This window comes from Heteronotia binoei, chromosome 5 (assembly GCF_032191835.1).
Source record: "Heteronotia binoei isolate CCM8104 ecotype False Entrance Well chromosome 5, APGP_CSIRO_Hbin_v1, whole genome shotgun sequence".
NCBI classification, from domain to species: domain Eukaryota; kingdom Metazoa; phylum Chordata; class Lepidosauria; order Squamata; family Gekkonidae; genus Heteronotia; species Heteronotia binoei.
In genome coordinates this window covers 26,914,376-26,926,036 of record NC_083227.1, presented here as the reverse complement: position 1 = coordinate 26,926,036, position 11,661 = coordinate 26,914,376, and the positions used below count along the sequence as shown (strand labels likewise).

The 11,661-nt window shown below is 46.9% G+C and overlaps 1 protein-coding gene across 1 annotated transcript; it reads left to right on the top strand.

Moving 5' to 3' along the window:
* The first annotated feature begins 952 nt into the window (after positions 1-952).
* LOC132571288 (zinc finger and SCAN domain-containing protein 12-like) lies at positions 953-11,166 on the top strand. The gene is made up of 4 exons (XM_060238059.1): positions 953-1,128; positions 4,032-4,874; positions 6,354-6,480; positions 8,529-11,166. Exons 2-4 carry the CDS (start codon positions 4,143-4,145, stop codon positions 9,362-9,364), a joined length of 1,695 nt encoding a protein of 564 aa, XP_060094042.1. The 5' UTR covers positions 953-1,128; positions 4,032-4,142; the 3' UTR covers positions 9,365-11,166.
* The last annotated feature ends 495 nt before the right edge of the window (positions 11,167-11,661 follow it).

Here is an 11,661-nt window from a genome sequence, read left to right as displayed (position 1 = left end):
ACCATGGCTAGTAGCCACTTGCAAACCTCTCCTCCGGATTCTGCAGATTATGTGGCTATTCAAGGCATCAGTAAAGAAAAAAAAAAATTAAAGTTGGTAGCCTTACATATATCCAATTAAATCGACTTCTATTTGCATAGAACAGAGCAAGAGTCAATTAGCACCTTAAAGACTTCATAAAATTTGTGGCAGCACTTTCATGAGTCACGGCTTAATTATTCAGATATCTTGAAGAAGAAGTGAGCAGAGGCTCAGAAAAGCTCCTCTCCGGCCACAAATGTTGTTAGTCTTTAAGGTGCTCCTGGGCTCTTGCTCTTTTCTCCTACATGGCTACCCATCTCGATCTATCTGTATGTATTGATCTAGCATCTTGCACTGAAATAAAAATGGACTCTATATGGAAAGATCTGTCTACTGAATTTCTACCAATATAGCTTTCTGTAAGAATGATAACAATATCATGTATGAAATGTGCTTTAAACACCTGAATTGTTTAATATCAGAGAGTCAGTTTGGTGTAGTAGTTACGTTTGTGGACTCTTATCTGGGAGAACCAGGTTTAATTCCCCATTCCTCCATTTGCAGCTGCTTGAATCGCCTTGGGCCAGCCATAGCTTTTGCAGAACTGTCCTCGAAAGAACTGTGAGATTTGGAGTGGAGGGCGGGATATAAATCTTCTTATTAAATTATTACATTCTTATTATTAATGTTTGGTTGAGTTGTTTTTCCTTTGTGAGTCACCTCTAGCAGGTCTCTGGAGAGGCCAGTTGCTAAATAAATAAAAGTGTTACACAAATGTTAAGAATAAAATGTGAAACAACAGCAAAGAAAGCTACAGTGTCATTTTCCCCCAATGTTAATACATGGAATTGGGCTTTCTGTAGTTAAATCTATAGATCACAGTGGAGGATATAATTCCTAGATGGGCAAAAGGGAAGTAGTCAGAACTGATCCAGGATGTAAACAGTGAAAGCCCCTCTTCCTGCTCTTTCCTCTTTCCCCCTCCTGCCGGAAACTGGATTTTATTTATATTTGAGGCTGTATTTTTGGACACTTTCTTATACTGCATTAGTATACAGAGATTCATACCAGGGCTGCAAAGGAATAATCCTGATTCTGGGGAACTGGGTGAGTTAAAAGGAGGAGGGAAAATTGGGTAAAGGAGAAAGTTTGCAAAAAAGAAAAAACACCACCAAGAGGGCTGGGTCATCATACAGAAGTGGTCAGCCTATGTATAGTCTGCAATAGGTCATACAGAAAGGTGGTGCTCCTGTAAAAAGATTCCTTGCACACAGAAAGGTAATGGGTCAGGGAGATAGGTCCTAACTCTGACATGCTGGTTTTCTGTCACTGCAGGGATTTTGTTTTAAGGGGAAGGGCTGCTTTAGAGGGTGGGCTGTATGACATGATATCTTGTTCAGGTCTCTCCCCTCCCCTCCCCAAACCCTGCCCTCCCCATGCTCCACCCCCATAATCTCCAGGTATTTCTCGACCCATAGCTGGCCTGGCAACCCTAGGAGGGAGTCAGCTGTGAAGGTCTTACAAAGGTGGTCAGTCTATGTATGAAAGGGCAGCTGCTGTGAGAGCCCTCTCAGCCCCACCCACCTCGCAGGGTGTCTGTTGTGGGGGGAAGATATAGGAGATTGCAAGACGTTCTGAGTGTCTGGCTCTGGGGTATAAATCTGCAGTCGTCGTCGTCTTCTTCTTCTTCTTCTACCTGGACCAATTCAGAACATAAAGAGAAGTTCACAGTAGCATTGCCAGTTCCTGGAAGATTTCCTGAAACTGCGGTTGGTCTGCAGACTAACGTGATTGGTTCCCTTTGGAGAAAATGGTAGCTTCAGTGGCAAACTCTATGGTGGGGGTGGCCAAATTTGCTCAGCGTTTGCTTGCTTCGATGTCTGAAAGCTGCAACATATGAACATCCAGGGGTGGAATTCTACTAGGAGCTCCTTTGCATATTAGGCCACGCATCCCTGATGTAGCCAATCCTCCAAGAGCTTACAAAAGAGAGCCCTGTAAGCTCTTGGAGGATTGGCTACATCACTGGTGTGTGGCCTAATATGCAAAGGAGCTCCTGTTAGAATTCCACCCTTATGAATGTCAGATGTTTGAGAGCTGCAAGGTAGGCAGGCAGGAAAGCAGATAGATGGGGGAGGAAGAGGTGAAAAGAAAGCAACTTTAACATTAAATACATTATTCAAGCAGGCCGATGGGGTGGTGGGCGCTTCAAGAGCCACGCAATATGTGTGAAAGAGCCACATGTGACTCCCAACCCACAGTTTGGCCACCCCTGCTCTATGGCATTATATGTCCCTGAGGTTCCTCCCCCTTCCCCAAACCCCACCTTCCCCTAGGCTCCACCCCCAAATCCCCAGGCCTTTTCCCAACCTGGAGATGACAACCTACTGGTTAAATGTTCCTCCATCCTGGAAAAAAATCACATGGAAACCTAACATCTAGGGAGAAATAAGGTAGCCTAGAACTTCCCCCCCTAGTATTTTTTTCAACATGCCGAGAATGCTTTCATGTACTGTAGCCAATGAGGACACCCCCCCCCCCCAATTTAAAATGGTTTTACCCAGATACCAGATTACCCCTTGTTTAGTGTTGCCATATCTGACTCAAGAAATATCTGGGGACTTTGGGGGTGGAGCCATGAGCAAAAATGTGACAAGTGAGATTGAACTCTGAAGGGAGTTCTGGCCATCACATTTAAAGGGACCACATGCCTTTTAAATGCCTTCCATCCATTTGAAAATAATGGATAAGGGGAACCTTCTTCTGGGGCTCATAGAACTGGACCCTTGATCCAACCTTTTAGAAACTTGGGGGATGTCTTGAGGAGCAGCCCTGGGTGCTATGCTGAAAATTCGGTGCCTCCACTTCAAAAAGCAGCCCTCCCAGAGCCCCAGATATCCATGGATCAATTCCGCATTATACCCTATGGGAATTTTTTTATTCTTCGCATTTATATTGATCTCCATAGGGAATAATGGAGTGCCCAGCCGACATTTCCCTCCTCCCTTCCACTTTCTGATAACCCTGAAGCAGGGGGAGGGCCTCCATATGGGGGGATCCCCTGTCCCATCGGATCACTTTCACACACTTTATCCGTGCTTGGTGCTGTGTGAAAGTGATCCGATGTGAACTGACGAGTGGGAGACGTCTCTTTGAGGAAGGTTCCATCAGAAACAGTAACACACGTGAGTGTCACTGTCAGAGGCTATATCTGCACCCACCTTTGCAAAATTGTCATGTTGAATGAGTGAAGCCTTATAATCATGCTGCTTGGAATTTGAGAAAAGGATTCAACAAAGAGAGAGGGAGAGTTGCGTTGCACAGAATCATTGCAAACACTGGCACTTTAATTTACCCACAGGAGCGGGTGAATTGTCTTTAAAGTGTTTGAGGTCAGACAATGACATGCATGTATGGAACTTTGAATTCTGAACTCACACACTTAGGAACTGTGAATTTGTAATGTGTTCTATCTTGTTATATTATCTAGAGTGATTTTTTTGCTAAATATATTGAATTTAATATTTTTCCATTTATATATTGTGTAACTGGTGTTTAAAATTTTAGATTTTGGAACAAAAAGGTAAAGGTAGTCCCCTGTGCAAGCACCAGTCGTTTCTGACTCTGGGGTGACGTTGCTTTCGCAACATTTTCACGGCAGAGTTTTTACGGGGTGGTTTGCCATTGCCTTCCCCAGTCATCTACATTCTCCCCCCAGCAAGCTGGGGACTCATTTTATCGACCTCGGATGGATGGAAGGCTGAGTCAACCATGAGCCGGCTACCTGAACGCAGCTTCTGCCAGGGATCGAACTCATGGGGCTCTTGGATTTTGGAATAGTGGTTCGTTATTTTTCCACAGTTTTTTGTGTGTTTGATTTGTCCTTTACTGTGGTACTCTAGGATTACTCCCACCTGGAGGTTGGCAACCCTCTTCTGAAAAAGGTAGCTTTGTGTGTTGACATCTTGTTAATGTTCATTCCTTCTTGTTCCCTTTCCCATCTCTTTCAGCCAGAAAGAAAGACTACCTCCCCAGCCTCCAAATCCATGACCTCTTCGGTGTCTTCCTCTTGAATCGAGGGAGAGACTGTGAGAGTCCAGAAAGGTTTTTCTGGCTTGAAAATGGATGAACTGCTAAGCCTCAAAACAGTGGTTGTGCCAGACGGACGAAGCAAAACACCTCACGTCCTCCAATCTGGGAGCCTCAGGAAATTCTCCAAAAGGACACCAGCACAGCAAAAGGTGAAACAAGAACCCAGCGAAGGCCTACTCCAGTGTTGGGAGGCTCAGTGGCAGCAGTTCCTGAAGGAAGTGGAGTCTCCTCACTCAGGATGGGGAATCCCGCCGCTGCCAGAGGAGCCCACGCCCTGGGATGACACCAAAGCTTTCTTGACCTCTTTTGAGCAAGTGGCCAAAGCCTGCCGGTGGCCCAGGGGAGAGTGGGTGGCCCGACTCCTGCCAGCTCTCAGTGGGCCGGCTGAGTGGGCCTTCAGTGGCTTGGACGTGAGGGACAAGGGTGACTATGGGAAGGTGAAGGTGGCCATCTTGCGAGGGGATGCCCTCAGCCGGGAGAAGCAACGCCAGCACTTCCGGCGCTTCTGCTACCAGGAGGCCGATGGACCAAGAGGGGCTCACAGCCGACTCCAGGAGCTCTGTTGTCGGTGGCTGAAGGTTGAGCGGTGCACCAAGGAGCAAATCCTGGAGTTGCTGATCCTGGAGCAGTTCCTCAGCATCCTGCCATTTGAGATCCAGAGTTTGGTGAGGGAATGTGGGCCTGATACTTGTTCCCAGGCGGTGGCCCTGGCCGAGGAGTTCCTGCGGAGGCAGCAGGAAACAGAGAGATGGAAGCGTCAGGTGAGAGACAGGGAATGCCATGGAGAAAAAAGGGTTGCCAACCACCAGGTAGAGACTGGAGTTCACTTGAAATGACAATTGATCTTCAGACTACAGAGATCAGTTCCCATGGAGAAAATAACATCTGTAGAGGGTGGGCTCTATGGCATCATAAACAAAGACAAAAGGAGGGAAAACAAAACTCAACCCAAAAGATACTGGAATGCTACAAGCAGGCCTCATTTGGAGCAGGAGCTCACAGGAGCAGAGCTCCAGAACCTCTACATTTTATTGTGCTTTCTTTCTTACCACCCCCCCCCCCCCCCCCCCCCCGCAAAAAAGCCTTGCTTATGGACTCCATTGTTCAAACCCCCTGTGAGAATTTTGCTGAACTCTAAGATCTGACAAACTTTCTACTATCCCCCCCCACACACACAAAAATGGGGAAATAATCCAAACATAAAAAGGAGACAGATGGAAATCTTCCTCATGCCACTGTGGTCACATAGGAGAAAATAATTGTAAAAAGTATGATGGGAGTAAGGTTTTATGATGACAATTCCAATTCAGGAAGTATTTTAAGGTAGATGCTGAGCTGATATAATTTAGTACACCTTCCAGTGATAGCCAGGAAGCGTGGCATATGCAAATGAGTTATGCAAATGAGCTGTGCTAATGATCAGCCTTTTTCCCGTACAGTCAATAAACTATTACCAAAATAAATATTTGTTATGTGGTGTACGCATTTCAGCCTCAGGGGCCTTCCTCAGGCGTCAGTAAAAGTGTGAGGCTGAAACGCATATGGTCTTGTGTTGGTCATTTGACATGTTCAACTTTATTTGGGAAAGTATTACAGCTTATGTAAAGCTTTCTTTGACTCTTAACGCAACCTGATATTCAGGTCCTGTGTTTTTAATTTTAATGTTGCATGCACCACATAATAAATATTTATTTTGATAATATTGGATTGGCTGTAGCTTGATCCTTGTAACATTCCTCTAAGGCAGGGGTGGCCAAACTTGCTTAATGTAAGAGCCACATAGAATAAACATCAGATGTTTGAGAGCCACAAGACGGGAGGGAGGGAGGAAGGAAGGAAAATAGATGGAGAGGGAGGAAGAGGTGGAAAGAAACCATTGTCCAAGCTGGCCAGTGGGATGGTGGGGACTTCAAGAGCCACATACGTGTGAAAGAGCCAGATGTGGCTCCCAAGCCACAGTTTGGCCACCCCTACTGTATGGTATTGTACCCAGTCCAGGTCCCTCCCCTTCCCAAATCCTTCCTCTCCCCATTTTCCATCTCCAAATCTCCAGGAATTTTCCAGCCTGGAATTGGCAACCCTCATTTGTGCCGTTTGTGGGCTTTTCAGAAGCATCCAACTGTCCTCTGTTGGAAACAGTGCGCTGGGCCAAATAGGTGATTACTTTGATCGGTTGAATCTGCTGTTCTGTCCTCGTGGTTCTGTTCTTGCTAAAACTGGACCTTGATGACTGTTTTCAGGAGCTGATACCATCGGAGGAGGGAGAGAAGCGTTTTCCAGAGGTGGAGACTGCTCCCTTGGATCCCAGCCACAGCCAGCCTCGCAGGGAAGCCAAGCAGGAGAGAGAAAGCGAGAGCAGCCTCTTAGGTAACTGCTGGGCAGCCAAAGGACTGATTGCAGAATGGGAGTAACAGTGGGCTTTTTTTGTAGCAGGAACTCCTTTGCATATTAGGCCACACACCCCTGATGCAGCTAATCCTCCTGGAGGTTACATTAGGCCCTGTAAGAAGAGCCCTCTAAGCTCCTGGAGGATTGGCTACATCAGGGGTGTGTGGCCTAATAGGCAAAGGAGTTCCTGCAACAAAAAAAAGCCCTGAGTAACATGCCGTGGCACAGTGATAGAGCATGCAGAAGGTTCCAGGTTCAATCCCTGGCATCTCCAGTTTAAAGGATCAAACAGTAGGTGGTGTGAAAGACCTCTGCCTGAGACCCTGGGGAGTTGCTGCCAGCCTGAGTAGACAATACTGAATGCTGATGGACCAAGGGTTCATCATTCAGACAGATTCATGGGTTCATGTTTCAGAAGCAGTTTCAGCCAGCTTTTATCAGTAGAATTTGGGGAAATATTCTTAGCCATGCACACTATACGACCATTGATTGATTGATTGATTCATTCAATCAATCAATTTCTATCGCACCTTCCTGTGTGAGTTCAGAGCCTCTCCCCAGCTCTCTCCCACCAGCAATTAAGCCTGCTCAGCATCCAGGCAGACAAAATTCAGTCTGTTTTATCTTCACGGGGGTTGCTCCCTCAAAGGTCAAGCCCTTCTGATTTAGGGTTCGATTCCAGGGGAAAGACGTACTTGGAAATAATGCTGTTCCACACCAGGGTCTTCACTTAAAGTCCAACACAGTTTATTAGAGAGAAGATAATATTAAAACAAAAACAAAACTCCCATTGCAACGGACGGCCAGTCCTGTAAGCAAATAGTCACATTAAAACTCCACAGCAAAATACAGATGGGGGAGAGGTGCTCATTAAAATCAGAGTCTCTTGCAAAGTCGGGCTGCCGGGACAACGCCCCCAGAGCTAACAAAACAAACAGGAGCGTGTGCAACTCACAAGCAGTCAACCACTGTCCAAGGAATGGAGATTGTTGAGCTAAGGTTGCAGCAGCGCTGCCTCTTCTACTGGCCTGGGACTCGGGTGGACAAAAGAGTTGGTGTGGCCTCATTCCGACGGTGCCTCCCTGCCTCGGAGTGAGGCTGCACTGCACTTTTGTCCACCTGGGTTCCAAGTGGGCGTGGCCAGTGTAGTGCCTCTGCCTCGCTCCACGGCCTGGTTGCTAGCAGGCCACAGCCTGGTACTGGTCCACGGCCTGGTGGTTGGGGACCCCTGATTTAAATCACCCGGGAGGGAAGGGGCGGCCCCCACCCTCCCAGCTTTCACCCTTGCACCTAAGAAGGAGGAGGCAGAGGCCGTTATGGTGGGGCCACAGGGGGAAAAGCAAGGGAGGGCGGGAGGAAGGGCAGTGAGGCAGGAAGTCAGGGCAGGAGGGCTGGGGGGGCCTTACAGCCCAAGAAGCCTTACACTGGCCCTGTTGTCCGGCATACTACTGAACCCGTAATCAAGTCAGCAAGGGATAAACATATTGAGCAGAGGTCCATCAGAGGCTATTAGCCACAGTGTATTGCTGGAACTCTCTGTCTGGGGCAGTGATGCTCTGTATTCTTGGTGCTTGGAGGGGGGCCACAGTGGGAGGGCTTCTAGTGTCCTGGCCCCACTGATGGAGCTCCTGATGGCACCTGGTTTTTTTGCCATTGTGTGACACAGAGTGTTGGAATGGATGGGCCATTGGCCTGATCCAACATGGCTTCTCTTATGTTCTTATCTGTAGATAGTCTTATGCACAAGTTTCAGTTTTTGAACTAGAAGGGTGGATGAGGATTGTCTACTAAGTTAGGAACCTCAGGCACAGAGGGATCCTTCCCAATACCTGAAGTCCTGTAACTGGAGATGGTGGGGACTGAACCTGGGACCTTCCATGAAACCGGAACCTGGTGACAAAAAGGTTGGTAGCCACTGATTTAAATCACACAGAGGGGTGCCAAGCAGATGCTCTACTACTGAGCCACACCCCCTCCCTTGCTACTATATGGCATCAAGAGTCTTTTTCTTCCTTCTCATTCTTAAGATTACAGCCAAGTGAACAATGAACAGGAAAGACCCAGGCAAGTGGAAACAGCCTGGACATGCCAAAGAAGAGCCCCTGAGAGTGGTTTTCCTGAACATGAGCCAGGAACCATTCCTCAGAATCAGCACAGGCCAAAGATTGAGCCAGGGAACCGCACCAGGAACAGACCAGTGGTCCCCATTTCTTCCACACCAAACAAGAAGACCGTCAATGAAACCATGTTGCCACCGATGCAAAACTCAAGCGGGGCTTTGGTGGAAGGCGTCCGACAGAACTCAGCCCTTTCCAAAGGAGAAAGCGCCCCTGGTCAGGATAAGCTGTACAATAAATGTTCCATCTGCGGCAAAACCTTCAGCAAGAGTTCCCACCTTCACTTCCACCAGCGGACCCATGACGTGGAGAAACCCTACAAATGTACGCAGTGCGGGAGCAGCTTCCACTCCCGCCAAGGCCTCATTTATCACCAGAGGAGCCATGCGGGAGAGAAGCCGTACAAATGCTCTTTCTGCGGGAAGACCTTCAGTCAGAGTTCGCACCTCCTTGTCCATAAGAGAAGCCACACGGGGGAAAAGCCCTTCAAGTGCCTGTCCTGTGGGAAGTGTTTTAGCCGCAACTCCCTCCTTACCGTCCACGAGAGAACCCACACTGGGGAGAAGCCCTACAAGTGTTCTCAGTGTGGGAGCCGCTTCCATTCTGGCTCTGGGCTGATCAACCACAAGCGGATCCATGCTGGGGTGAAGCCTTACAAATGTCCAGCCTGCGGGCGGGATTTCATCCGCAAGGCTCACCTCATTCGGCACCAGAGCATTCACAGCGACGGCAAGGCCAGCACTTAAGGAGCCCGCTCTGAGGGAAAGACATCCTTCAAAAACCCCAGGAGGAAGGAAAGAGAAGCTGCCGCTCCCATTTGAATCCATGCGATATTTTACCTCATAGTGAAAAGAGCCCTTGAGGGCAGGGAGAGAAAAGCCCTCACACAGAAGCTATCACTTGTATTGATGTCCCATTGTGTTGCCTTCCTCCTGTTGTTCAGCAGATCAAGAGCGAGCCCCTGAAGTGGGTCCTGCCCTCAGAAACAGACCCAGCGTCCGCAGCAAAATGTTGTTTGTGAAGAGTTCAGCGTTTGTGCTCCAGCAGGAATTTGCTCACCTGTTTTGTCCAGAAGGTATCAACGCAAGAGGAAGAGGATGTGTTGACACCTGAGGAAATGATGGATTTGAAGTTTTATTGTGTAAAAGCCCACAAATGTACACAATCCTTCTGGATGGTATTAGTGCAAGGGCAAGAGGACATTTTGGCACTTGAGACAATGGCCAATTCAAAGTTTTATTGTTGAAATCACTATCTACCCACTTCACCTGTGACATCAGGTCCAAGATGTGGCCTTAAATAAAAAAAACCCCACAGGCCTGGCCTGAATTGCAAACAGATTTGTGATTTTCAGTGTTCCATTCTTACAGGTCATCAAACAGATCAAATATGTCCAAACCCCTGATCAATTCTGAGACAAGCTGACTTGGTTCTGGCTGGCCTCTGGTGGGAGGCAGGATGTGAAAAACCAATGGGCCTGATCCAGCACCCCCGCCCTGTTGGTGTCTTAGGCAAATGCCTAGTTTGCCTAGTGAGCTATCCAAAAACAACTGTGCCAAAAATACCAAATACTTAACACAAAATGCAAAAATTGTATCTATTATGAGAGTGCATAAGCATCCAAAACAAACATGAGGCTGGTGTATTAAGAATTTCAGTATTCTTAATCCTGAAAATGGGCGTGTAGGAGGACTTGTCAGGATGACTTTATGAGTTGGTTTATGAAGAAGCTGCATCGCAGCGGAACGTGGTGGCAAGCCGGTGATCACGTGAAGGTGAATTTCCCTTTGGAAGCCGACACCAGTGGGAGGACTCCGCGCTGCTGGATTACTTTGAAGTATTCTACTCTAAGAAGATTGATGAATTGCTTTGGAGTCACCCTATGAAATGGAATGTTTCTGCATGGGACTTTGCTTATTGGACTAATATATTTTTAATACTCCTGTGTGTTTTGGATGCTTATGCACTCTCATAATAGATACAATTTTTGCATTTTGTATTAAGAGTTTGGTATTTTTGACACAGTTGTTTTTGGATATCTCACTGATACTGTGTCGCCATTGTTTCTTATAGTTTGCCTAGTGGGCAGGCCGGCCCTGGATAGGTCTATCTATGGTTACTAGCCGTGGTGACCGAGAGTCATCTCCACATTCAGAGGTACTAAATCTCTGAATCCCAGAGCCAGGGGCTCCTTCTCTATATACAACTTTTCTCCCATTTCCCAAAGACTTTTTTCTTGTGTGTGAAAATATTGTGAGGAAAACAGAGACTGTCTTTGAGAAATGGGAGAAAAGTTGTATGTAGAGAAGGAGCGGAAGCTTAGGAAAAAACCTGCCCAGCAAAAGGCCTGTTGCTGTTTGTATGCATTTTGAATATTGAGAAGTATTGGCTGCAAAACTGAAAGATATAATTGTAAGCCACATTGTTGGGGGAAGGAAACCAAGTCTTGTGAAGTTTGTGTAAGGCATGGGCTACTTTCAACTATTTTTGTACCTGTGAGCATTTTTGTGCATATAAAATAAGAAAAAAAAAAATTGAGCCATTGCAAGTGATTCTCTGTTCTTTATTGAAAGAAATCGACATTGGGTGTGAGGGAGGGGGGGGGGGGTTACACGGAGCATCACTCTTAATCTCCAGTTCTCCTTTCCATGAGATTCTTTTTGTTGCACAGCTTCCAGGAAGGGCCTGGAGATCTCCTGGAATTACAGCTGATTTCCGGACTACAAAAATCAGTTCCCCTGGAGAAAAAGGGCAACTTCGGAGGGTGGACACTCTGGCATTCCATCCGCACTGAGCTCCTCAGACACTGTCCCCAAATCTCCAGGAGTCTCCCAAGACAATGTTGGCAATCTACTGGGATTCTACTGATAGACCATCAGCCAGCTGTCTTTGCTGGCATTTGATTCTCCAACATAAACATATCAATAATGCAAAATTATTTTTTTAAACATGTATTTATTACAGGATAATTTAAAAACTGTTATGGGCCCAACTATAGCCTCAGTACAAGATAAAATTGTACAGTGTACACAAACAAAACCTA

What these genes read in the sequence shown, in the direction of transcription:
- LOC132571288 (XM_060238059.1), top strand. Translation starts at nt 4,143, where the DNA reads ATGGATGAACTGCTAAGCCTCAAAACAGTGGTTGTGCCAGACGGACGA. An exon ending in CAGAGAGATGGAAGCGTCAG is followed by an intron (nt 4,875 to 6,353) that starts GTGAGAGACAGG and finishes GACTGTTTTCAG; the next exon opens with GAGCTGATACCATCGGAGGA. An exon ending in AAGCGAGAGCAGCCTCTTAG is followed by an intron (nt 6,481 to 8,528) that starts GTAACTGCTGGG and finishes CTCATTCTTAAG; the next exon opens with ATTACAGCCAAGTGAACAAT.